Below are 24,444 nucleotides of genomic sequence, written 5' to 3' on the forward strand. Positions count from 1 at the left end.
TACATGCAGCCCCCCCCCCCCCCCCGTCACACACAGATCTCTCTCCATTACATGCAGCCCCCCCCCCCTCCCCGTCACACACAGATCTCTCCCCATTACATGTAGCTCCCCCCCCCCCCCGTCACACACAGATCTCTCCCCATTACATGCAGCTGCCCGCCCCTCCCCGTCACTCACAGATCTCTCCCCATTACATGCAGCCCCCCACCCGTCAAACACGGTTCTCTCCCCATTACATGCAGCTCCCCCCCCTCCCCGTCACACACAGATCTCTCCCCATTACATGCAGCTCCCCCCCCCCTATCAAACACAGATCTCTCCCCTTTACATGCAGCTGCCCGCCCCTCCCCGTCACTTACAGATCTCTCCCCATTACATGCAGCCCCCCCCCCCCACCCGTCACACACGGTTCTCTCCCCATTACATGCAGCTCCCCCCCCCCCCTCCCCGTCACACACAGATCTCTCCCCATTACATGCAGCTCCCCCCCCCTGTCAAACACAGATCTCTCCCCATTACATGCAGCTCCCCCCTCACACCCAGATCTCTCCCCATTACATGCAGCTCCCCCCCTCCCCGTCACACACAGATCTCTCCCCATTACATGCAGCTCCCCCCCCCTCCCCGTCACACACAGATCTCTCCCTATTACATGCAGCTCCCCCAGTCACACACAGATCTGTCTCCATTACATGCAGCTCCCCCCCCCCCCCCCCGTAACACACAGATCTCTCCCCATTGCATGCAGCTCCCCCCCCCCCCGTCACACACAGATCTCTCCCCATTACATGCAGCTCCCTCCCCCTCCCCCGTCACACACAGATCTCTCCCCATTACATGCAGCTCCCCCCCCCTCCCCGTCACACACAGATCTCTCCCTATTACATGCAGCTCTCCCAGTCACACACAGATCTGTCTTCATTACATGCAGCTCCCCCCCGTAACACACAGATCTCTCTCCATTACATGCAGCTCCCCCCCGTCACACACAGATCTCTCCCCATTACATGCAGCTCCCCCCCTCCCCATCACACACTGATCTCTCCCCATTACATGCAGCTCCCCCCGTCACACACAGATCTCTCCCCATTACATGTAGCTCCCCCGTCACACACAGATCTCTCCTCATTACATGTAGCTCCCCCGTCACACACAGATCTCTCCCCATTACATGTAACTCCCTCCACACACACAGATCTCTCCCCATTACATGCAGCTCGCCCCCTCCCCGTCACACACATATCTCTCTCCATTACATGCAGCTCCCTCCCCCCCCCCCCGTCACACACAGATCTCTCCCCCTCACACACAGATCTCTCCCCATTACATGCAGCTCCCCCCCTCCCCATCACACACTGATCTCTACCCATTACATGCAGCTCCCGCCGTCACACACAGACCTCTCCCCATTACATGCAGCTCCCCCCGTCACACACAGACCTCTCCTCATTACTGCAGCGCCCCCATCACACACAGTTCTCTCCTCGTTACATGCAGCTCCCCCGTCACACACAGATCTCTCCCCATTACATGCAGCTCCCCCCGTCACACACAGATCTCTCCCCATTACATGTAGCTCCCCCCGTCACACACAGATCTCTCCCCATTACATGCAGCTCCCCCCGTCACACACAGATCTCTCCCCATTACATAGCTCCCCCGTCACACACAGATCTCTCCTCATTACATGTAGCTCCCCCGTCACACACAGATCTCTCCCCATTACATGTAACTCCCTCCACACACACAGATCTCTCCCCATTACATGCAGCTCGCCCCCTCCCCGTCACACACATATCTCTCTCCATTACATGCAGCTCCCCCCCCCCCCCGTCACACACAGATCTCTCCCCCTCACACACAGATCTCTCCCCATTACATGCAGCTCCCCCCCTCCCCATCACACACAGATCTTTCCCCATTACATGCAGCTCCCCCCCCCCCGTCACACACAGATCTCTCCCCATTACATGCAGCTCCTCCTCGTTACACACAGATCTCTCCCCATTACATGCAGCTCCCCCCGTCACACACAGACCTCTCCCCATTACATGCAGCGCCCCCGTCACACGCAGATCTCTCCCCATTACATGCAGCTCCGCCCGTCACACACAGATCTCTCCCCATTACATGCAGCTCCCCCCGTCACACACAGATCTCTCCCCATTACATGTAGCTCCCCCCGTCACACACAGATCTCTCCTCATTACATGCAGATCCCCCCCCGTCACACACAGATCTCTCCCCATTACATGCAGCTCCCCCCGTCACACACAGATCTCTCCCCATTACATGTAGCTCCCCCCGTCACACACAGATCTCTCCTCGTTACATGCAGCTCCCCCCCCCCGTCACACACAGATCTCTCCCCATTACATGCAGCTCCCCCTCGTTACACACAGATCTCTCCCCACTACATGTAGCCCCCCCCCCCCGTCACACACAGATCTCTCCCCATTACATGCAGCTCCCCTCGTCACACACAGTTCTCTCCTCATTACATGCAGCTCCCCCGTCACACACAGATCTCTCCTCATTACATGCAGCTCCCCCGTCACACACAGATCTCTCCTCATTACATGCAGCTCCCCCGTCACACACAGATCTCTCCTCATTACATGCAGCTCCCCCGTCACACACAGATCTCTCCTCATTACATGCAGCTCCCCCGTCACACACAGATCTCTCCTCATTACATGTAGCTCCCCCGTCACACACAGATCTCTCCTCATTACATGCAGCTCCCCGCCGTCACACACAGATCTCTCCTCATTACATGTAGCTCCCCCGTCACACACAGATCTCTCCTCATTACATGTAGCTCCCCCGTCACACACAGATCTCTCCTCATTACATGTAGCTTCCCCGTCACACAGAGATCTCTCCCCATTACATGCAGCTCCCCCCGTTACACACAGATCTCTCCTCATTACATGTAGCTCCCCCGTCACACACAGATCTCTCCTCATTACATGTAGCTCCCCCGTCACACACAGATCTCTCCTCATTACATGTAGCTCCCCCGTCACACACAGATCTGTCCTAATTACATGCAGCTCCCCCGTCACACACAGATCTCTCCACACAGAGATCTCAGCCCCCATAAGGATGGAGAGGACGACTTACCGGCGACCCGCCTTGTTGACAACCAATAACTGAGACGAGACCACGTAAATTGGGCAATAAAATCGGTCACAGCTTTATTTCCATATGACAATCACAACAAAACAATCGCAGGGTAAGGAAAGGGGAGTGGTCCACACAAAAGGTCTCTCAACGCTGAAACCACCTGTGGCTTGCCCGTCCCAACCTTGTAGGTACACGACCACGCTCCCTACAAATTTGGGACCAGCTACCATCTGCACCACACCCTCACGTGGCGCCACGTGCAACCTGTATGGCCCATGCTACATTATTGCTGGAACCAGGCGTGCGGCCACCTGTTGGTGAATATGCGAGGCATTCTGCCAATCCCTTACTTATCATGCCTTGTGCAACGCTCCCTCCCCGCGCACATACTGTGACAATAAAATATCAATTAACTTCCACTTCAACAAGGAATACAAGTACCGAAAATAAAATTGTTTGGGTTTATTTATTTTTTGTTTTTTATATATATATATATATATATATATATATATGTTTTTAGCTTCCATTGTTTATAAAAAAAAATTATATATATTATTATTATCCTTTATTTATATGGCGCCACCAGGGTTCCACAGCGCTCAATTGCAGAGTACATAACCAAATAATCGAAACAGGAAAACAGTAACTTACAATTGAAGACAATATAGGACAAGTACAGGGTAAAGAAAAACATAGCTACATCAGCAGATGACACTGAGATAAGTATCAGGTGGCAGAGGACTGCAGGATTTGGTGCAGTTGAAGATTATTACAGTAAGAAAAGGATAAGCACATGAGGGAAGAGGACCCTGCTCGTGAGAGCTTACATTCTAAAGGTATATACAAAGCACACTGTTACCATCTTACCTGTGATTACACAATCATAAATAATTCTACATTTTCCACAACTGCCTGCTCCTGTGGCCTTACGCCTGGCTAGCACCCCCCTTTTTTGTTCAGAGGGCTGGGTGGGTGGGTATCCTCGCTGGGGCAGTGAGGTAAGAGGGCTCCCTCCCCTCCAGCCAGCTGCTGGAGGGGAGGGAGCCCTCTTACCTCACTGCCCCGCTGCCCACCTTCCCAGCAATTAGCCTTGTTGAATTCTACTGGCCGGCAAAGCCAGCCAGGTGCTGAAAGGGGGGCCGGCTTGCCCACCGGCAACCTCCCCCTTACCCCCTGAATACTTGCTGTTGGCCCGCTGGCCGCCTGGCGCCCCTCCCCCTTAACCAGCTGCGGCGCCAGTTCCCAGCACCATCGCTCCCTCCCTTAACATGCAATTCCCCAAACACACAGCTCCCCCTAGCACAGATTTCACCACTTACACAGATCTGCCCACTCAAAAAGAACTCAGCACAGAAGATCTCCCCTCAAACAGATCTCCTCCTAGCACAAACTCCCCCCCTCCACGCTGCACAGATCCCCTCTAGCACAGAAGGTGCCCCCCTCATACAGAACTCCCCCTAGAACAGAAGACCCCCCTCACACAAAAGATCCCTCCTCAAAGAGATCTCTCCCTAGCACAATAATTTTCCCATGCAGCACAGATCTCCTAGCACAGACAACCCCCCCCACCCACCCACCCACACCCACACACACCCACACCCACACACACCCACACACACAGACACACACAGATCTTCTCCTTGAACAGATGACCCCCCCTCCACACTGCACAGATGACCCCCCCCATGCTGTACATATCTCCTTTTACCACAGATGATCCCCGTACACTGCACAGATCTCCTCCTAGCACAGACAATCCCCCCTTTCCTTGCTGCACAGATCCCCTCCTAGCAGACTACCCATCCCCCCACACTGCACAGATCCCATACTAGCACAGACAATCCTCCCTTTCCTTGCTGCACAGATCCCCTCCTAGCAGACTACCACCCCCCCACACTGCACAGATCCCATACTAGCACAGACTACCACCCCCCCACACTGCACAGATCCCATGCTAGCACAGACTACCACCCCCCACCACACTGCACAGATCCCATACTAGCACAGACTACCCCCCCCCCCCCCCCACGCTGCACAGATCTCCTCCTAGCACAGACAATCCCCCCTTGCCTTGCTGCACAGATCCCCTCCTAGCAGACTACCACCCCCCCACACTGCACAGATCCCATACTAGCACAGACTACCACCCCCCCACACTGCACAGATCCCATACTAGCACAGACTACCACCCCCCCACACTGCACAGATCCCATACTAGCACAGACTACCCCCCCCCCCCCACACGCTGCACAGATCTCCTCCTAGCACAGACAATCCCCCCTTGCCTTGCTGCACAGATCCCCTCCTAGCACAGACTACCACCCCCCACACTGCACAGATCCCATCCTAGAACAGGCAATCCCCCCCCCCCCCTGTACAGATCTATACCTAGCAAGACGATCCCCCCACACTGCATAGATCCCCTCCTAGCACAGACGATTCCCCCCCACACTGCATAGCTCCCCTCCTAGCACAGACGATTCCCCCCCACACTGCATAGATCCCCTCCTGGCACAGACGATTCCCCCCCACACTGCACAGATCCCCTCCTAGCACAGACGATTCCCCCCCCCCACCCTGCACAGATCTCCTCCTAGTACAGACGATGCCCCCACGCTGCATAGATCCCCCCCTAGCACAGATGATTCCCCCACGTACAGATCTCATCCTAGCACAGACTGTTCCCCCCACCCTGCACAGATCTCCTCCTAGCACAGACGATCCCCCACGCTGCATAGATCTCTTCCTAGCACAGATGATTACCCCCCCTGTACAGATCTCATCCTAGAACAAACTATTCCCCCCACGCTGCACAGATCTCCTCCTAGCACAGATGACTAACACCCCCCCACGCTGCACAGTTCTCATCCAAGTACAGACGACTTACACACACACACACACACACACACACACACACATACCAACGCTGCACAGATCTTCTCCTGGCACAGGCGATGTATGACATTTAAAAATACTTTTTGTAATTACATTTTTTTTTTTAATTCATTTTTTTTATTTGCCTGCACAGTCAATTGTGTGTTTTTCTGCTTTCTTCTACCAAAGCACCATATAAAAATTACGTGAACTTTTTGAGAAGAGAAAAATTGCTCTTCATAAATAGCATAACTGATCACTCCCCATTGAAACCAATAGGGTTGTGTCACTTAGGGGGTAATTCAGACCTGATTGCAGCAGCAAATTTGTTAGCAGTTGGCAAAACCATGGTGGTCATTCCGAGTTGTTCGCTCGTTGCCGATTTTCGCAACGGAGCGATTAAGGCAAAAATGCGCATGGTACGCAGTGCGCATGCACTAAGTAATTTAGCACAAAACTTAGTAGATTTACTCACGTCCAACGAAGAATTTTCATAGTTGAAGTGATCGGAGTGTGATTGACAGGAAGTGGGTGTTTCTGGGCGGAAACTGACCGTTTTCTGGGAGTGTGCGGAAAAACGCAGGCGTACCCAAATCTAACTCTCTCTGCACATGTTATATCTGCCCCCCTCCTGCAGTGCACATGGGCCCTCATTCCGAGTTGATCGCTCGCTAGCTGCTTTTAGCAGCATTGCACACGCTAGGACGCCGCCCTCTGGGAGTGTATCTTCGTTTAGAAGAATAGCGAACGAAAGATTGGCAGAATTGCGAATAGAAAATTCTTAGCAGTTTCTGAGTAGCTCGAGACTTACTCCTACACTGCGATCAGCTCAGCCCGTTTCGTTCCTGATTTGACGTCACAAACACGCCCTGCGTTCGGCCAGCCACTCCCCCGTTTCCCCAGGCATGCCTGCGTTTTATCCTGACACGCCTGCGTTTTTTAGCACACTCCCGGAAAACGGTCAGTTACCACCCAGAAACACCCACTTCCTGTCAATCACTCACCGATCAACAGAGCGACGGAAAAGAGTCGCTAGACCTTGTGTAAAACGACATACTTTTGTGTGAAAGTACGTTGCGCGTGCGCACTGCGCAGTTTTGCCGTTTTTATACCTGATCGCTGCGCTGCGAAAATCGGCAGCGAGGGATCAACTCGGAATGACCCCCAAGGTTTTTAGGTTTACTAACTACAGCCCATTGCTATTTTCTATGGGTGTAGTATGAGTGGCCGGCGGTCGGGATCCACCGGGATCCCGACCACCAGCATGCCGGCAGCTGGGCGAGCGCAAATGAGCCCCTTGCGGGCACGGTGGCGGCACGCTATTCATTCTCCCTCCAGGGGGGTCGTGGACCGCCAAGAGGGAGAATAGTTGTCGGTATGCCGGGTGTCGGGATTCCGGCGCCGGTATACTGAGCAGCGGGATCCCAACAGTCGGCATACTGAATACCACCCGTTTTCTATCAATAGTATAAGCTTAATAACAAAATGTATTGGAATTTAAAGATTAAATTGTAGACCACTCACCTTCCTCGCTGATGGATAGCTTCTGTATGAGCCACTCTACAACATCGTTGCCTGGAAGAAAACAGACAAACCGGTCATATTAACATTGCCTATGTAATAGCTGTGTGACACGGTCTTCAGTTATACACTGTGTGATGTTAAGATCTAGGTACTGTCTGATGGGGTTCAGTATGAAATGCTGGCGGTCAGAATCCCGACAGCGGAATCTCGGCTGGCAGAATCCTGACAGCGGAATCTCGGCAGATGCTAATACTCACCTTCGGTATACCTCCCAACATTATGAGTTTCCAGGTCGGGACTCCTGTGTGCAAAAATACCTCCCATTTTTGTCATTGTCGGGGCGTGTTCAGCGCTCTGTCAGCTGCTGCCCATGCCGCCAGCTCCTCTGTCTCCCGGGAATAGACACTGTGCACGTAGCACAGCATCTATTCACCGCAGAGCAGCAAGTGACAGGGAGACTCCCAAGTTTACCCCCTCTGCGGGACATTGTGGCCCGCGGGTAGTCCCCAAAAAAAGTGAATGTCCTGTGAAAATTTGGACTGTTGGGAAGTATGCCTTCAGGATCTGTCGGCATTGCGACCATCAAGATTCTGCTGTTGGGATGGTGACTATTGGGATCCTGACCACTGGGATCCTAACCTCGTCCCATCTGAAGGTACACTGCTGTATAGTGCATTAAGTAGCGGATTTTCCATATTGGGTCAGGGAAAGTGAGCAAAGCTTAATTTTTGGGTACATAAGGCTTACAGACAGACAGGGCCGCCTTTAGGGGGGGACTGTGGGGACTTGAGTCCCGGGCCCTTATAGAGAGGGGGGCCCACCACTGTCTCCTACAGCGGACTGATGCGCTGGGAGGCCTAAATAAGCCTTCCCTGCACCTCAGCTCTGTGAATCGTTCCTGCAGGTCCGCAATGCACCACCTGTATGTAACATCATGATGTGTGACATCACATAGGGGTGGAGTGGTGTGGCAGAATCTTTTTTGTTTTTTTTGGGGGGGGGGGGGGCTGTCTATTTTGTCTGTCCCGGGCCTTACAATTTCTGATGGCAGCATTGCGGACAGATCATATGACCCCAATACTCCCGAACACAGACAACAAATGTATTGAACGTGGGGGTAACAATCTCTTAATAAATAAAAATATTTTAATTTGATCTATTTCTGTGACATCTATGCCTGGAAATGAAATGTTTGGTCTTAATACATTAATAAATGAAAACGATTTCTAGAGGGAATATACTGGGAAAATTAAGTTAAGAAGGACGCAGGATGAAGGCAGTGAATCTCAGGGGTCCCAGGGTTATGGAAATAGTGTAGCAAAAAATACTCCTTGCTCAAGCTGGAGCCTCGTGGGAAATTCAATTTACCCATTCTATAACCAGTATACTGTATCTCCTCATTATTTCAGCACTTGTACAAATCCACTGGGACGATGAGATTATCTTATCATGGTTTACAAGTGACAGAAGAATACATTTGTATCATAATTAAAAGCAGCTTGTTTGGTGTGGATCCATAGACAGCACACACTGCAGGAGACCATTTTGTCAGCTAAACCCTTATTTATGAGAATGCAGTCTATACATTTACTAGGAAACCGTGATATCAGTAACACAGACAACAAATGTGCTTGAACTTGGGGGCTACATGGTAGCAATTCAATTCCAGCCATGGTGCTATCTGTTTGGAGTTTGTATGTTCTTCATGTGTAGGTAAGTTTTCTCCAGGTGAAGAAAAGACATATATAATATACTATAAAAGCAGAGAACAGTGACAAATACGGAACTGGAAATACACGGTATTAAATCAATGACCTATACCCCGAGAGGCAGACATTTTGTGGGCTGAACCAATGTTCACTAGAACTTATTAGGGGGAGATGTACTAAGCAGTGAAAAGAGTGGAGAAGTGATCCAGTTGCTCTGTATACTTTTATAGTATGCAAATTATAAATGTAACTTCAATGCTGATTGGTTGCCATGAGCTGTCAGGGGAGGTGTATCAAACCAAACCAATCAGCAAGCACTAGCAAATGTCACATGACTATAGCCTCAAAATGAAGCTTACGGTTCCTGTACTAGCTGCACACATGTTGCCTGTAGTTGTGACTGAGAATATTAATATCCCAAACCATCACATACCTCCTAACATATGGAGCAGAAAACAGGGACAGTCTGTTAGTGACTGTAAAAGGGGAGTGTCCGAAGAGTAAGGGGTCATGGCCTCACTGCACGACCCCCATTTACATCACTCTGGGAGCGTGCCCAGCACTCCCAGAGATGATGGTCTGCCCCCAGACTCTGCCCCACACTGTGTAGATGCTGTGCGCAATTGTATGCAGAGCAGTGGTGGGAGAGTGATCCACCCCAACCATGCCCTTCTCGGGACACTGAGGGCCGCAGGTGGGACAGCGGGACTATCTCACCCAATGTGTGATGGTTAGGTGGTAGGCTATGCCATTGTACATCTTTTTACCACCAATTTACTCCAGTCCAGTCAATCTACAACTCTGGATACAAAAGCCAATCAGGTGACAGAGATGACCTGGCATATGTCCCTTTACTCATATATTGTATATCAGCATGCACACCCATTTCAATCGGGGGTAACCAATAAGCACCCTTCCCTTGACCATAACACAGTAGCAGTATGGGGTCAATTCAATTAGGTGTTAGTTTGCGAATGCAAGTTTGTTTCATGAACTTGCATATATTGCGGCAATGTGCGCACCGAGAAATGTGCTGTACATAAGTGAACCCTCTTTTGAGAAAACATAATACATTACACCAAAGGAACACATCAATTTTTGGAAGTATTACATTGAACCTAAATCATAAATACTTTATAATTCAGAAAGAATTCTAAATGCAAATCTGCGGTACCGCTATGGGCACAAAGCTTGTAACAAATTATCCAAACCATTGTATCAGTTTATGTAACCCTATCTGGACTAATAATCCCTTTTTTGTGCAAACCTTGACAGATGAGATTCTTTTTTCAATAGAGGAAATACTTATAATAGGACCAGTAATAACTAAAATTCATGAGTGGCTGTATGCAGTATACAGCATCCCACTGAATGTTGGTACAATCCACAGAATAACTGCCTCCACTCTGTGTAAACAAAAGGTGGACAGCTGGCAGTCATTCCCAGAAAGGTGTCTTTATATATCACAGCTGTCCTGTCACTGCTGTGTGTTTCTTGCCGTGCTGGAAATCTATTAAGGTAAATTTACATCCCACAGAGAAGAAATAATAGAAGTGACACAGATGTTTCATGTACAGTATAATTCTTAGTTTATTTTTACCAGCAGCCAGGTTTAGCTCTGAGAAATGAGCACGTGCCCAGGAGGATAAAGAAGAAATGCAGAAATCCCACACGGGCAATCAAGACTCGGGTGCTCAATTAGCTTAGCGGAAAAAAATCAGCAATGTCATTTGGAAAGTGCTTCAATCATATGTAATGAAATCATTAAGCCAGATAAAACATAATTGGGAACATGTGCTAGTGTAGATGATACTGCAGTTGAATGTCTCGTTAGGAACGGGTAAAGTGAACACATTGCCTATTACAGACATTTGCAGGAAAGCACCAGTGCCACCACCAGGATTCTTCATGGTGACCTAGATGCCAGAGATGGATTAAGACCCCTGGGGACCTTCAGCACCTTGCTGGACAGGCGTCTAACCCTAAATGAAAGTGACAAAAGCAGGCACTAAATATTAAAAGTTCATATTAAACTTCAATACTTCATAGTGCCTTATAAAGACTGTGGAATCTGCTGCCCTCTGGAGAAAACAGAAGCTGGACCCCCTCCCCACCTTTAAATAGTGCCTGAGACCAAACGGAATACAATCAATATATTTTACTCATCATATCAAAGTATCACATACTGTAAATACATATTCATTAAAAACTCTGTAATTAGTAACTTGAGGATGTTGTAGAGATCAGGCCAGTGGCAGTCCCAAAGTAGCATATCTGGTGCGTTTTGTTTCAAAACCCTACAACTTCATCAGATAAACTCATATTCCACAATGAAAAGTATTTTTGGTGGTAAGTGTAATTGCTCGCAAACAAGCAAGCTAAACGAATCAATCGATTAACATCTGCTTTACAATCAGCCTGTAAACCTAACTCCCAGAGACATTCCTATACACTTGAACATACAGCTAACTAACCCATTAACCAGGAAATATGACGTAGTATAATCTTTTTTACCCATAGCAATAGGATTATTTTGCATATGCATAAATATAATAAAAAGCTTATTTTTCTGCAAATCTGTGACTGTTCAATTAAAGGTGGCCAGCTGGGCAGTATACTGCCTGACTGTTTCCATCGAAGGTCACATATGGAGCACAAAATATCTGTCGTGCAGTGTGAAACCAGATCTGTAACTGATGCATACTAAGATTTGTGCAGGTCCACTTAGCTTTTCACTAATCTGTACAGGTTTTTTTTTAGAACAAAATGGCAGAATTTGTGGATCAGTGGTTTACACAGTCAGAGAGGAGGCGTCGCTTACAGTGAGAGAAACTAGCATACCTAGTTCCACAGACAAAACAAGATTTCCTGTAACAGAGACACATTAATGACATGAGGAAAAGAGATGGCATTTATCAAGGGCTGTGATGGCATTTATCAAAGGCTGTGAGCACACGGCCACGTCATGTTGTAGGGATGGACATCGGAAGACCACCATCTAATGATGACTGGGCTTCCACCATCAAATCTTTTGATGCGATGGTAACTGACCATCGCATCAAAAGAATTCGATAGAAGAAGAAAAATCTGAAGATTAGCGCATGCGCAAAAACAGTCCTGTTTGCGCATGAGCAACCCTCTGCAGTATGGCGGCCGGGGATAAGACTTGGGGCGGGACCATCTCTACACCATCAAATGGTAAAACCACTACAATCGCATTGAAAACATCGATGGTTGCAAACCATTGCGATGCGATGTCCATCCTTACCATATTGCTAACGGACAACCCAGGGTCTGGGCACTTTGGCACACTCCCCTTTCAGTGCCCCTGCTTCAGTGAAAAACACCATAATAAACAGCTATACACTTACAGCTCCAATGTCCCCTCCCATTCGTTAATATTTAAGTCATAACTGAGAATAGATTATTTTATTTTTAAAAGAGGAGGTACAGTATAGAAGTGGTAGGGAGATGCAGTAAATATCACTCAAACTACAGCACACAGTGCAAAACCACAGTGCCTATCAATCGTAACTTAGCGCCTAATTCAGGCCTGATCGCAGCAGCAAAATTGTTCTCTGTTGGGCAAAACCATGTGCACTGCAGGGGAGGGGGCAGATATAACATGTGCAGAGAAAGTTAGATTTGGGTGGGTTATTTTCAGGGGCGTCTCTAGAGAGGAAGGGACCCGTGTGCAGACTCCGTGTGTGGGCCCCCTCCTCTCCCGTAGCCATCACGCCGCTGCTAGCGCTCTCAGCGCTCTAGACTCTGGCACAGTGCCATAGTCTACAGCGCATGTGCAGGACTACAAAAAATGGGCGCCGCGCACTGTGCCAGAGTCTCTAGTGGTCAGTGCGCTAGCAGCGGCGCAACGGCTACGGTAGAAGAGGGGGCCCACACACGGTCAGCGATGGACTCGGAAAGGTAAGCATAGGAGAACTGGGTGCAGAGTGTGCGGTGTGCCCCCCGCCCCCCTCGCACTCAGGGGCCCGTGTGCACTGCCCACACTGCACCCATTATAGAAACGCCAATGGTTATTTCTCTTACATCCTAGAGGATGCTGGGGACTCCGTAAGGACCATGGGGATAGACGGGCTCCGCAGTAGACATGGGCACTAAAAAAGAACTTTAGGTATGGGTGTGCACTGGCTCCTCCCTCTATGCCCCTCCTCCAGACCTCAGTTTGATGCTGTGCCCAGAGGAGACTGGGTGCATTACAGGGAGCTCTCCTGAGATTCCTGAAAGAAAGAAATTTTGTTAGGTTTTTTTATTTTCAGGGAGCCTGCTGGCAACAGACTCCCTGCATCGAGGGACTGAGGGGAGAGAAACAGACCTACTTTAATGCTCGGCTCTGCTTCTTAGGCTACTGGACACCATTAGCTCCAGAGGGAGCGGAACGCAGGTCTCACCCTCGCCGTTCGTCCCGGAGCCACGCCGCCGTCCTCCTCACAGACGCCGGAAGATAGAAGCCGGGTGAGTATGAGAAGAAAGAAGACTTCAGAGGCGGCAGAAGACTTCGGATCTTCACTGAGGTAACGCGCAGCGGTAAAGCTGCGCGCAGGGCCGGCGCTACCTGCTCAGCGAAGGGATGCAGTGCAGGGAGGAGCTGGGACAGAGAGGCGCTGTCCTTGCTCTGCATCCCTTCCCCGCAGTAGCGGATCCAGCAGGGGTGATAAGGGTGATCACCCCCCGTCCCGTAGGTTAACACGCACCTAAATGTGACGTCAGCAGCTGCTCTCCGCGCCCACTCCCTGTTCGGATCTTGTGAGATGGAGCAAGGCGCTGCAGTGTGTCCGGAGCCTCCCCCCGCCTCCCCCTCCTGCGTAGCTTGCGTCCCCGCATGGTGACTGGTGAAAGGATCCGCTCCCCATGCCAGTACCACAAGCTGCCCGAGGAGTTGCAGGCAGGTGCCCGGGGAGGAGGCAGTGGGTGGTATCTTCACTGGCTGGGGAGGCAATAAGAAGTGCTGCACTGGCTTCCCCAACTGCCGGCTGATCCGACCTCCCTTTCAGCCGGTCCTGACTAGTGGTCCCTCATATGGAGCCACAGCATCAGCCAGAAGGTCAGTGCCTCGCACCTCATCTGGTTGTCATGTGACCAGGAGAAGTAGGTTCTGCAGCAGCTGCACCTCCCTACTGTCTGAAAGGTGTCAGCTGCCTGTAGAGGAAGCTACTACTACTTAGGGGAATTATGTATAAGGACGCTACTATTACTGGGGGGGCAGTATGCATAACAAAGCTACTACTACTGGGGGGGGGGCATTACGTATGAGGATGCTACTACTAGGGGGGAATTACGTATAAGGACGCTTCTACTACTGGGGGGGCATTACGTAAAAGGACGTTACTACTACTTTGGGGCATTACGTATAAGGACACTACTACTACTTGGGGGGCATTACGTATAAGGACGCTACTACTACTAGGGGGGAATTACGTATAAGGATGCTTCTACTACTGGGGGGGGCATTACATATAAGGACGCTGCTACTACTACTTGGGGGGCATTACGTATAAGGACGCTACTACTACTTGGGGGGCACTACTTATAAGGACGCTACTACTACTTGGGGGGCATTACGTATAAGGACGCTTCTACTACTGGGGGTGTACTACGTATAAGGACGTGTCTACTACTGGGGGGGGTCATTACGTATAAGGACGCGTCTACTACTGGGGGGGCATTACGTATAAGGACGCGTCTACTACTGGGGGTGCATTATGTATAAGGACGCTGCTACTACGGGTGGGGCATTACGTATAAGATGAATAAGATTGTGCTACATTGTGGCATCATTTTAAATGGGGGTACTATTGTGTGGCCATGCACCTTACTTGTGAGACCACACCCCTTTTCCCGGCGTGCACCAAAGGAATTTGTAAGGCGCAAATTTGTAGTTTGCAGGGGGGCGCTGAACACCCTAGCACCGGCCCTGGCTGCGCGCCATTGCTCCCACATAACAAACACACGGAAGGCACTGTAAGGGTGCAGGGCGTAGGGGGGGCGCCCTGGGCAGCAATTTAGACCTCCGATCTGGCTAAAATGAGTATTACAGGCTCTACACTGTATATAAGAGATCTCCCGCCAGTTTTTGAATGATTTCAGCGGGAACGAAGCCCGCCGCTGAGGGGGCGGAGCTTGTTCCTCAGCACTCACCAGCGCCATTTTCTCCACAGCACACCGCTGAGAGGAAGCTCCCCGGACTCTCCCCTGCTGAACACGGTGAAAGAGGGTTGGAAAGAAGGGGGGGGCACATAATTTGGCGCAGATATATATAATAGCGCTATCTGGGTAAAAAAATATTGTTTTTTCCCTGGGTCAAATTGGCGCTGGGTGTGTGCTGGCATACTCTCTCTCTGTCTCTCCAAAGGGCCTTGTAGGGGAACTGTCTTCAGATAAGAGGATTCCCTGAGTGTGTGGTGTGTCGGTACGTGTGTGTCGGCATGTCTGAGGTAGAAGGCTCTCCTAGGGAGGAGGTGGAGCAAATGACTGTGGTGTCTACGTCGGCAACACCGACACCTGACTGGTTGGATATGTGGAATGTTTTAAGTGCTAATGTAAATTTATTGCACAAAAGGTTGGACAAAGCTGAGTCCAGGGAGTGTACAGGGAGTCAAGCCCTGCCTGCCCCTATGTCGCAGGGACCTTCGGGGTCTCAAAAGCGCCCACTATCCCAAATAGTAGAAACTAATACCGACACGGATTCAGTGTCGACTACGATGATGCAAAGTTACAGCCAAAATTGGCTAAAAGTATTCAATATATGATTATTGCAATAAAGGATGTACTGCATATCACAGATGACCCCTCTGTCCCTGACATGAGGGTACACATGTTTAAGGAAAAGAAACCTGAGGTAACCTTTCCCCCATCTCATGAGCTGAACGAGTTATTTGAAAAGGCTTGGGAATCTCCAGACAAGAAACTGCAGATTCCCAAAAGGATTCTTATGGCGTATCCTTTCGCGACTAAGGACAGGATACGGTGGGAATCCTCCCCAAGGGTGGACAAAGCATTGACACGCTTATCCAAAAAGGTAGCGCTGCCATCCCAAGATACGGCAACCCTCAGGGATCCTGCTGATCGCAAGCAGGAGGCTACCTTGAAGTCCATTTACACACATTCTGGTACCTTACTCAGACCGGCGATAGCGTCGGCTTGGGTTTGTAGCGCTGTAGCAGCGTGGACAGATACCTTATCGGCGGAAATTGATACCCTGGATCAGGATACCATTTTATTGACCCTGGGTCATATTAAAGATGCTGTATTATATATGAGAGATGCTCAAAGATACATTGTCCTACTGGGTTCTAGAGTCAACGCTATGGCGATTTCTGCTAGACGAGCCCTATGGACCCGACAAAGGACGGGTGATGCCGACTTAAAGAGGCATATGGAGGTTTTACCTTACAAGGGTGAGGAATTGTTTGGGGAAGGTCTCTCGGACCTAGTTTCCACAGCTACGGCAGGTAAATTAACTTTTTTGCCTTATATTTCCTCACAGCCTAAGAAAGCGCCACATTATCAGATGCAGTCCTTTCGGTCACATAGAAACAAGAGAGTACGGGGATCGTCCTTTCTTGCCAGAGGTAAGGGCAGGGGGAAAAAGCTGCCAACCACAGCTAGTTCCCAGGAGCAGAAGTCCTCCCTGGCCTCTACAAAATCCACCGCATGACGCTGGGGCTCTGCTGAGGGAGTCCGCCCCAGTGGGGGCACGTCTTCGACTTTTCAGCCACATCTGGGTTCACTCACAGGTGGATCCATGGGCAATAGAAATTGTTTCCTAGGGTTACAAGCTGGAATTCGAAGAGGTGTCTCCTCGCCGCTTTTTCAAATCGGCCCTACCAGCTTCTCCCCCAGAGAGGGAGATAGTTTTAAATGCAATTCAAAATTTGTGTCTTCAACAAGTGATGGTCAAAGTTCCCCTGCTTCAACAAGGGAGGGGGGATTACTCAACCCTGTTTGTAGTCCCGAGACCAGACCCATTTTAAATTTAAAATCCTTAAACCTGTACTTGAAAAGGTTAAAGTTCAAGATGGAATCGCTCAGAGCGGTCATCGCCAGCCTAGAAGGGGGGGATTTTATGGTATCCCTGGACATAAAGGATGCATACCTTCATGTTCACATGTATCCACCTCATCAGGCATACCTGAGATTTGCGGTACAGGATTGTCATTACCAATTTCAGACGTTGCCGTTTGGGCTTTCCACGGCCCCGAGGATTTTCACCAAGGTAATGGCGGAAATGATGGTGCTCCTGCGCAAGGAGGGTGTCACACTTATCCCGTACTTGGACGATCTCCTCATAAAAGCGAGATCACGAGAGCAGTTGTTGAACAGCGTATCACTTTCACTGAAGGTGTTACAACAACACGGCTGGATTCTCAATATCCCAAAGCCACAGTTGGTGCCAACGGCTCGTTTGACCTTCTTAGGCATTATTCTGGATACGGACCAGAAAAGGGTTTATCTTCCGATAGAAAGGCCCAGGGACTCATGACTCTGGTCAGGGACCTATTGAAGCCAAAAAGGGTGTCAGTGCATCACTGCACTCGAGTCCTGGGGAAGATGGTGGCGTCTTACGAGGCCATTCCCTTCGGCAGGTTCCATGCGAGGACTTTCCAATGGGACCTACTGGACAAGTGGTCCAAGTCACATCTACAGATTCATCAGATGATCACCATGTCTCCCAGGGCCAGGGTATCTCTCCTGTGGTGGCTGCAGAGTGCTCACCTTCTAGAGGGTCGCAGGTTCGGCATTCAGGACTGGATTCTGGTAACCACGGACGCGAGCCTCCGAGATTGAGGAGCAGTCACACAGGGAAGAAACTTCCAAGGTCTCTGGTCAAGCCAGGTGACTTGTCTTCACATCAACGTCCTGGAGCTGAGGGCCATATACAACGCCCTTCGTCAAGCGGAGAATTTGCTTCGCGACCTACCAGTTCTGATTCAGTCAGACAACATCACCGCAGTGGCTCATGTAAACCGCCAAGGCGGCACAAAGAGCAGAGTGGCAATGGCGGAAGCCACCAGGATTCTTCGCTGGGCGGAAAATCATGTAAGCGCACTGACAGCAGTGTTCATTCCAGGTGTGGACAACTGGGAAGCAGACTTCCTCAGCAGACACGATCTACATCCAGGAGAGTGGGGACTTCATCAGGAAGTCTTTGCACAGATTGCAAGTCAGTGGGGACTGCCCCAGATAGACATGATGGCGTCCCGCCTCAACAAGAAACTACAGAGGTATTGCGCCAGGTCAAGAGACCCTCAGGTGGTGGCAGTGGACGCCCTGGTGACACCGTGGGTGTTCCAGTCGGTCTATGTGTTTCCTCCTCTTCCTCTCATCCCCAAGGTGTTAAGAATAATAAGAAAAAGAGGAGTACAGACAATTCTCATTGTTCCAGATTGGCCGTGAAGGGCCTGGTATCCGGATCTGCAGGAAATGCTCACAGAAGATCTGTGGCCTCTTACTCTAAGACAGGACCTGTTACAGCAGGGGCCCTGTCTGTTCCAAGACTTACCGCGGCTGCGTTTGACGGCATGGCAGTTGAACGCCGGATCCTAGCGGAAAAAGGCATTCCAGATGAGGTCATTCCTACTCTGATAAAGGCTAGGAAGGACGTGACAGCTAAACATTATCACCGTATATGGCGGAAGTATGTTTCTTGGTGTGAGGCCAGGAATGCTCCTACAGAAGAATTCCATCTGGGCCGTTTCCTCCACTTCCTACAAACTGGAGTGAATTTGGGCCTAAAATTAGGCTCCATTAAGGTTCAGATTTCGGCCCTATCCATTTTCTTTCAGAAGGAATTGGCTTCTCTCCCAGAAAAACAGACTTTTGTGAAGGGAGTGCTGCATATTCAGCCTCCTTTTGTACCTCCAGTGGTACCTTGGGACCTTAACGTGGTGTTGCGGTTCCTTAAGTCTCACTGGTTTGAACCACTTAAAACAGTGGAATTAAAATATCTCACTTGGAAAGTGATCATGTTGTTAGCCTTGGCTTCGGCTAGGTGAGTGTCGGAGTTGGCGGCTTTGTCTCACAAAAGCCCCAATCTGGTTTTCCATGTGGATAGAGCGGAATTGCGGACCCGTCCTCAATTCTTGCCCAAGGTGGTTTCATCTTTTCATATGAACCAACCTATTGTGGTGCCTGTGGCTACGCGAGACTTGGAGGATTCCGAGTCCCTTGATGTGGTCAGGGCTTTGAAAATTTACGTGGCCAGAACGGCTTGGGTCAGAAAAACAGAGGCACTGTTTGTCCTGTATGCAGCCAACAAGGTTGGCGCTCCTGCTTCAAAGCAGACTATTGCTCGTTGGATCTGTAACACGATTCAGCAGGCTCATTCTACGGCTGGATTGCCGTTACCAAAATCTTTAAAGGCCCATTCCACTAGGAAGGTGGGCTCTACTTGGGTGGCGGCCCGAGGGGTCTCGGCATTACAGCTGTGCCGAGCTGCTACTTGGTCGGGTTCAAACACCTTTGCAAATAGAGATGAGCGCCTGAAATTTTTCGGGTTTTGTGTTTTGGTTTTGGGTTCGGTTCCGCGGCCGTGTTTTGGGTTCGAACGCGTTTTGGCAAAACCTCACCGAATTTTTTTTGTCGGATTCGGGTGTGTTTTGGATTAGGGTGTTTTTTTCAAAAAACACTAAAAAACAGCTTAAATCATAGAATTTGGGGGTCATTTTGATCCCAAAGTATTATTAACCTCAAAAACCATAATTTACACTCATTTTCAGTCTATTCTGAATACCTCACACCTCACAATATTATTTTTAGTCCTAAAATTTGCACCGAGGTCGCTGTGTGAGTAAGATAAGCGACCCTAGTGGCCGACACAAACACCGGGCCCATCTAGGAGTGGCACTGCAGTGTCACGCAGGATGTCCCTTCCAAAAAACCCTCCCCAAACAGCACATGACGCAAAGAAAAAAAGAGGCGCAATGAGGTAGCGGTGTGAGTAAGATTAGCGACCCTAGTGGCCGACACAAACACCGGGCCCATCTAGGAGTGGCACTGCAGTGTCACGCAGGATGGCCCTTCCAAAAAACCCTCCCCAAACAGCACATGACGCAAAGAAAAAAAGAGGCGCAATGAGGTAGCTGTGTGAGTAAGATTAGCGACCCTAGTGGCCGACACAAACACCGGGCCCATCTAGGAGTGGCACTGCAGTGTCACGCAGGATGTCCCTTCCAAAAAACCCTCCCCAAACAGCACATGACGCAAAGAAAAAAAGAGGCGCAATGAGGTAGCTGTGTGAGTAAGATTAGCGACCCTAGTGGCCGACACAAACACCGGGCCCATCTAGGAGTGGCACTGCAGTGTCACGCAGGATGTCCCTTCCAAAAAACCCTCCCCAAACAGCACATGACGCAAAGAAAAAAAGAGGCGCAATGAGGTAGCTGACTGTGTGAGTAAGATTAGCGACCCTAGTGGCCGACACAAACACCGGGCCCATTTAGGAGTGGCACTGCAGTGTCACGCAGGATGTCCCTTCCAAAAAACCCTCCCCAATCAGCACATGATGCAAAGAAAAAGAAAAGAAAAAAGAGGTGCAAGATGGAATTGTCCTTGGGCCCTCCCACCCACCCTTATGTTGTATAAACAAAACAGGACATGCACACTTTAACCAACCCATCATTTCAGTGACAGGGTCTGCCACACGACTGTGACTGATATGACGGGTTGGTTTGGACCCCCCCCAAAAAAGAAGCAATTAATCTCTCCTTGCACAAACTGGCTCTACAGAGGCAAGATGTCCACCTCATCATCACCCTCCGATATATCACCGTGTACATCCCCCTCCTCACAGATTATCAATTCGTCCCCACTGGAATCCACCATCTCAGCTCCCTGTGTACTTTGTGGAGGCAATTGCTGCTGGTCAATGTCTCCGCGGAGGAATTGATTATAATTCATTTTAATGAACATCATCTTCTCCACATTTTCTGGATGTAACCTCGTACGCCGATTGCTGACAAGGTGAGCGGCGGCACTAAACACTCTTTCGGAGTACACACTTGTGGGAGGGCAACTTAGGTAGAATAAAGCCAGTTTGTGCAAGGGCCTCCAAATTGCCTCTTTTTCCTGCCAGTATAAGTACGGACTGTGTGACGTGCCTACTTGGATGCGGTCACTCATATAATCCTCCACCATTCTATCAATGTTGAGAGAATCATATGCAGTGACAGTAGACGACATGTCCGTAATCGTTGTCAGGTCCTTCAGTCCGGACCAGATGTCAGCATCAGCAGTCGCTCCAGACTGCCCTGCATCACCGCCAGCGGGTGGGCTCGGAATTCTGAGCCTTTTCCTCGCACCCCCAGTTGCGGGAGAATGTGAAGGAGGAGATGTTGACAGGTCGCGTTCCGCTTGACTTGACAATTTTGTCACCAGCAGGTCTTTCAACCCCAGCAGACTTGTGTCTGCCGGAAAGAGAGATCCAAGGTAGGCTTTAAATCTAGGATCGAGCACGGTGGCCAAAATGTAGTGCTCTGATTTCAACAGATTGACCACCCGTGAATCCTTGTTAAGCGAATTAAGGGCTCCATCCACAAGTCCCACATGCCTAGCGGAATCGCTCCGTGTTAGCTCCTCCTTCAATGTCTCCAGCTTCTTCTGCAAAAGCCTGATGAGGGGAATGACCTGACTCAGGCTGGCAGTGTCTGAACTGACTTCACGTGTGGCAAGTTCAAAGGGCATCAGAACCTTGCACAACGTTGAAATCATTCTCCACTGCGCTTGAGACAGGTGCATTCCACCTCCTATATCGTGCTCAATTGTATAGGCTTGAATGGCCTTTTGCTGCTCCTCCAACCTCTGAAGCATATAGAGGGTTGAATTCCACCTCGTTACCACTTCTTGCTTCAGATGATGGCAGGGCAGGTTCAGTCGTTTTTGGTGGTGCTCCAGTCTTCTGTACGTGGTGCCTGTACGCCGAAAGTGTCCCGCAATTCTTCTGGCCACCGACAGCATCTCTTGCACGCCCCTGTCGTTTTTTAAAAAATTCTGCACCACCAAATTCAAGGTATGTGCAAAACATGGGACGTGCTGGAATTTGCCCATATTTAATGCACACACAATATTGCTGGCGTTGTCCGATGCCACAAATCCACAGGAGAGTCCAATTGGGGTAAGCCATTCCGCGATGATCTTCCTCAGTTGCCGTAAGAGGTTTTCAGCTGTGTGCGTATTCTGGAAAGCGGTGATACAAAGCGTAGCCTGCCTAGGAAAGAGTTGGCGTTTGCGAGATGCTGCTACTGGTGCCGCCGCTGCTGTTCTTGCGGCGGGAGTCCATACATCTACCCAGTGGGCTGTCACAGTCATATAGTCCTGACCCTGCCCTACTCCACTTGTCCACATGTCCGTGGTTAAGTGGACATTGGGTACAACTGCATTTTTTAGGACACTGGTGAGTCTTTTTCTGAGGTCTGTGTACATTTTCGGTATCGCCTGCCTAGAGAAATGGAACCTAGATGGTATTTGGTACCGGGGACACAGTACCTCCAACAAGTCTCTAGTTGGCTCTGCAGTAACGATGGATACCGGAACCACGTTTCTCACCACCCAGGATTCCAAGGCCTCAGTTATCCGCTTTGCTGTAGGATGACTGCTGTGATATTTCATCTTCCTCGCAAAGGACTGTTGGACAGTCAATTGCTTGGTGGAAGTAGTAAAAGTGGTCTTACGACTTCCCCTCTGGGATGACCATCGACTCCCAGCAGCAACAACAGCAGCGCCAGCAGCAGTAGGCGTTACACGCAAGGATGCATCGGAGGAATCCCAGGCAGGAGAGGAATCGTCAGAATTGCCAGTGACATGGCCTGCAGGACTATTGGCATTCCTGGGGAAGGAGGAAATTGACACTGAGGGAGTTGGTGGGGTGGTTTGCGTGAGCTTGGTTACAAGAGGAAGGGATTTACTGGTCAGTGGACTGCTTCCGCTGTCACCCAAAGTTTTTGAACTTGTCACTGACTTATTATGAATGCGCTGCAGGTGACGTATAAGGGAGGATGTTCCGAGGTGGTTAACGTCCTTACCCCTACTTATTACAGCTTGACAAAGGGAACACACGGCTTGACACCTGTTGTCCGCATTTCTGGTGAAATACCTCCACACCGAAGAGCTGATTTTTTTGGTATTTTCACCTGGCATGTCAACGGCCATATTCCTCCCACGGACAACAGGTGTCTCCCCGGGTGCCTGACTTAAACAAACCACCTCACCATCAGAATCCTCCTGGTCAATTTCCTCCCCAGCGCCAGCAACACCCATATCCTCCTCATCCTGGTGTACTTCAACACTGACATCTTCAATCTGACTATCAGGAACTGGACTGCGGGTGCTCCTTCCAGCACTTGCAGGGGGCGTGCAAATGGTGGAAGGCGCATGCTCTTCACGTCCAGTGTTGGGAAGGTCAGGCATCGCAACCGACACAATTGGACTCTCCTTGTGGATTTGGGATTTCGAAGAATGCACAGTTCTTTGCTGTGCTGCTTTTGCCAGCTTGAGTCTTTTCATTTTTCTAGCGAGAGGCTGAGTGCTTCCATCCTCATGTGAAGCTGAACCACTAGCCATGAACATAGGCCAGGGCCTCAGCCGTTCCTTGCCACTCCGTGTCGTAAATGGCATATTGGCAAGTTTACGCTTCTCCTCCGACAATTTTATTTTAGGTTTTGGAGTCCTTTTTTTTCTGATATTTGGTGTTTTGGATTTGACATGCTCTGTACTATGACATTGGGCATCGGCCTTGGCAGACGACGTTGCTGGCATTTCATCGTCTCGGCCATGACTAGTGGCAGCAGCTTCAGCACGAGGTGGAAGTGGATCTTGATCTTTCCCTAATTTTGGAACCTCAACATTTTTGTTCTCCATATTTTAATAGGCACAACTAAAAGGCACCTCAGGTAAACAATGGAGATGGATACTAGTATACAATTATGGACTGCCTGCCGAGTGCAGACACAGAGGTAGCCACAGCCGTGAACTACCGTACTGTACTGTGTCTGCTGCTAATATAGACTGGTTGATAAAGAGATGTCTATGTAACTATGTATGTATAAAGAAGAAAGAAAAAAAAACCACGGTTAGGTGGTATACAATTATGGACGGACTGCCTGCCGAGTGCAGACACAGAGGTAGCCACAGCCGTGAACTACCGTACTGTACTGTGTCTGCTGCTAATAATATAGACTGGTTGATAAAGAGATGT

The 24,444-nt window shown here is 49.8% G+C and overlaps 1 protein-coding gene across 3 annotated transcripts in view; it reads right to left on the reverse strand.

The window, feature by feature from the left end:
• RGS11 (regulator of G protein signaling 11) overlaps nucleotides 1–24,444 on the reverse strand; it is a 350,999-nt gene that overhangs the window by 246,131 nt on the left and 80,424 nt on the right. For all 3 annotated transcript variants that reach the window (XM_063934814.1, XM_063934815.1, XM_063934816.1), the window contains exon 3: nucleotides 7,528–7,578. In XM_063934814.1, the coding sequence (XP_063790884.1) occupies nucleotides 7,528–7,578 (51 nt within the window). The remainder of the gene's footprint in view (nucleotides 1–7,527; nucleotides 7,579–24,444) is intronic.

Source organism: Pseudophryne corroboree, chromosome 7 (assembly GCF_028390025.1).
Source record: "Pseudophryne corroboree isolate aPseCor3 chromosome 7, aPseCor3.hap2, whole genome shotgun sequence".
Lineage (NCBI taxonomy): Eukaryota > Metazoa > Chordata > Amphibia > Anura > Myobatrachidae > Pseudophryne > Pseudophryne corroboree.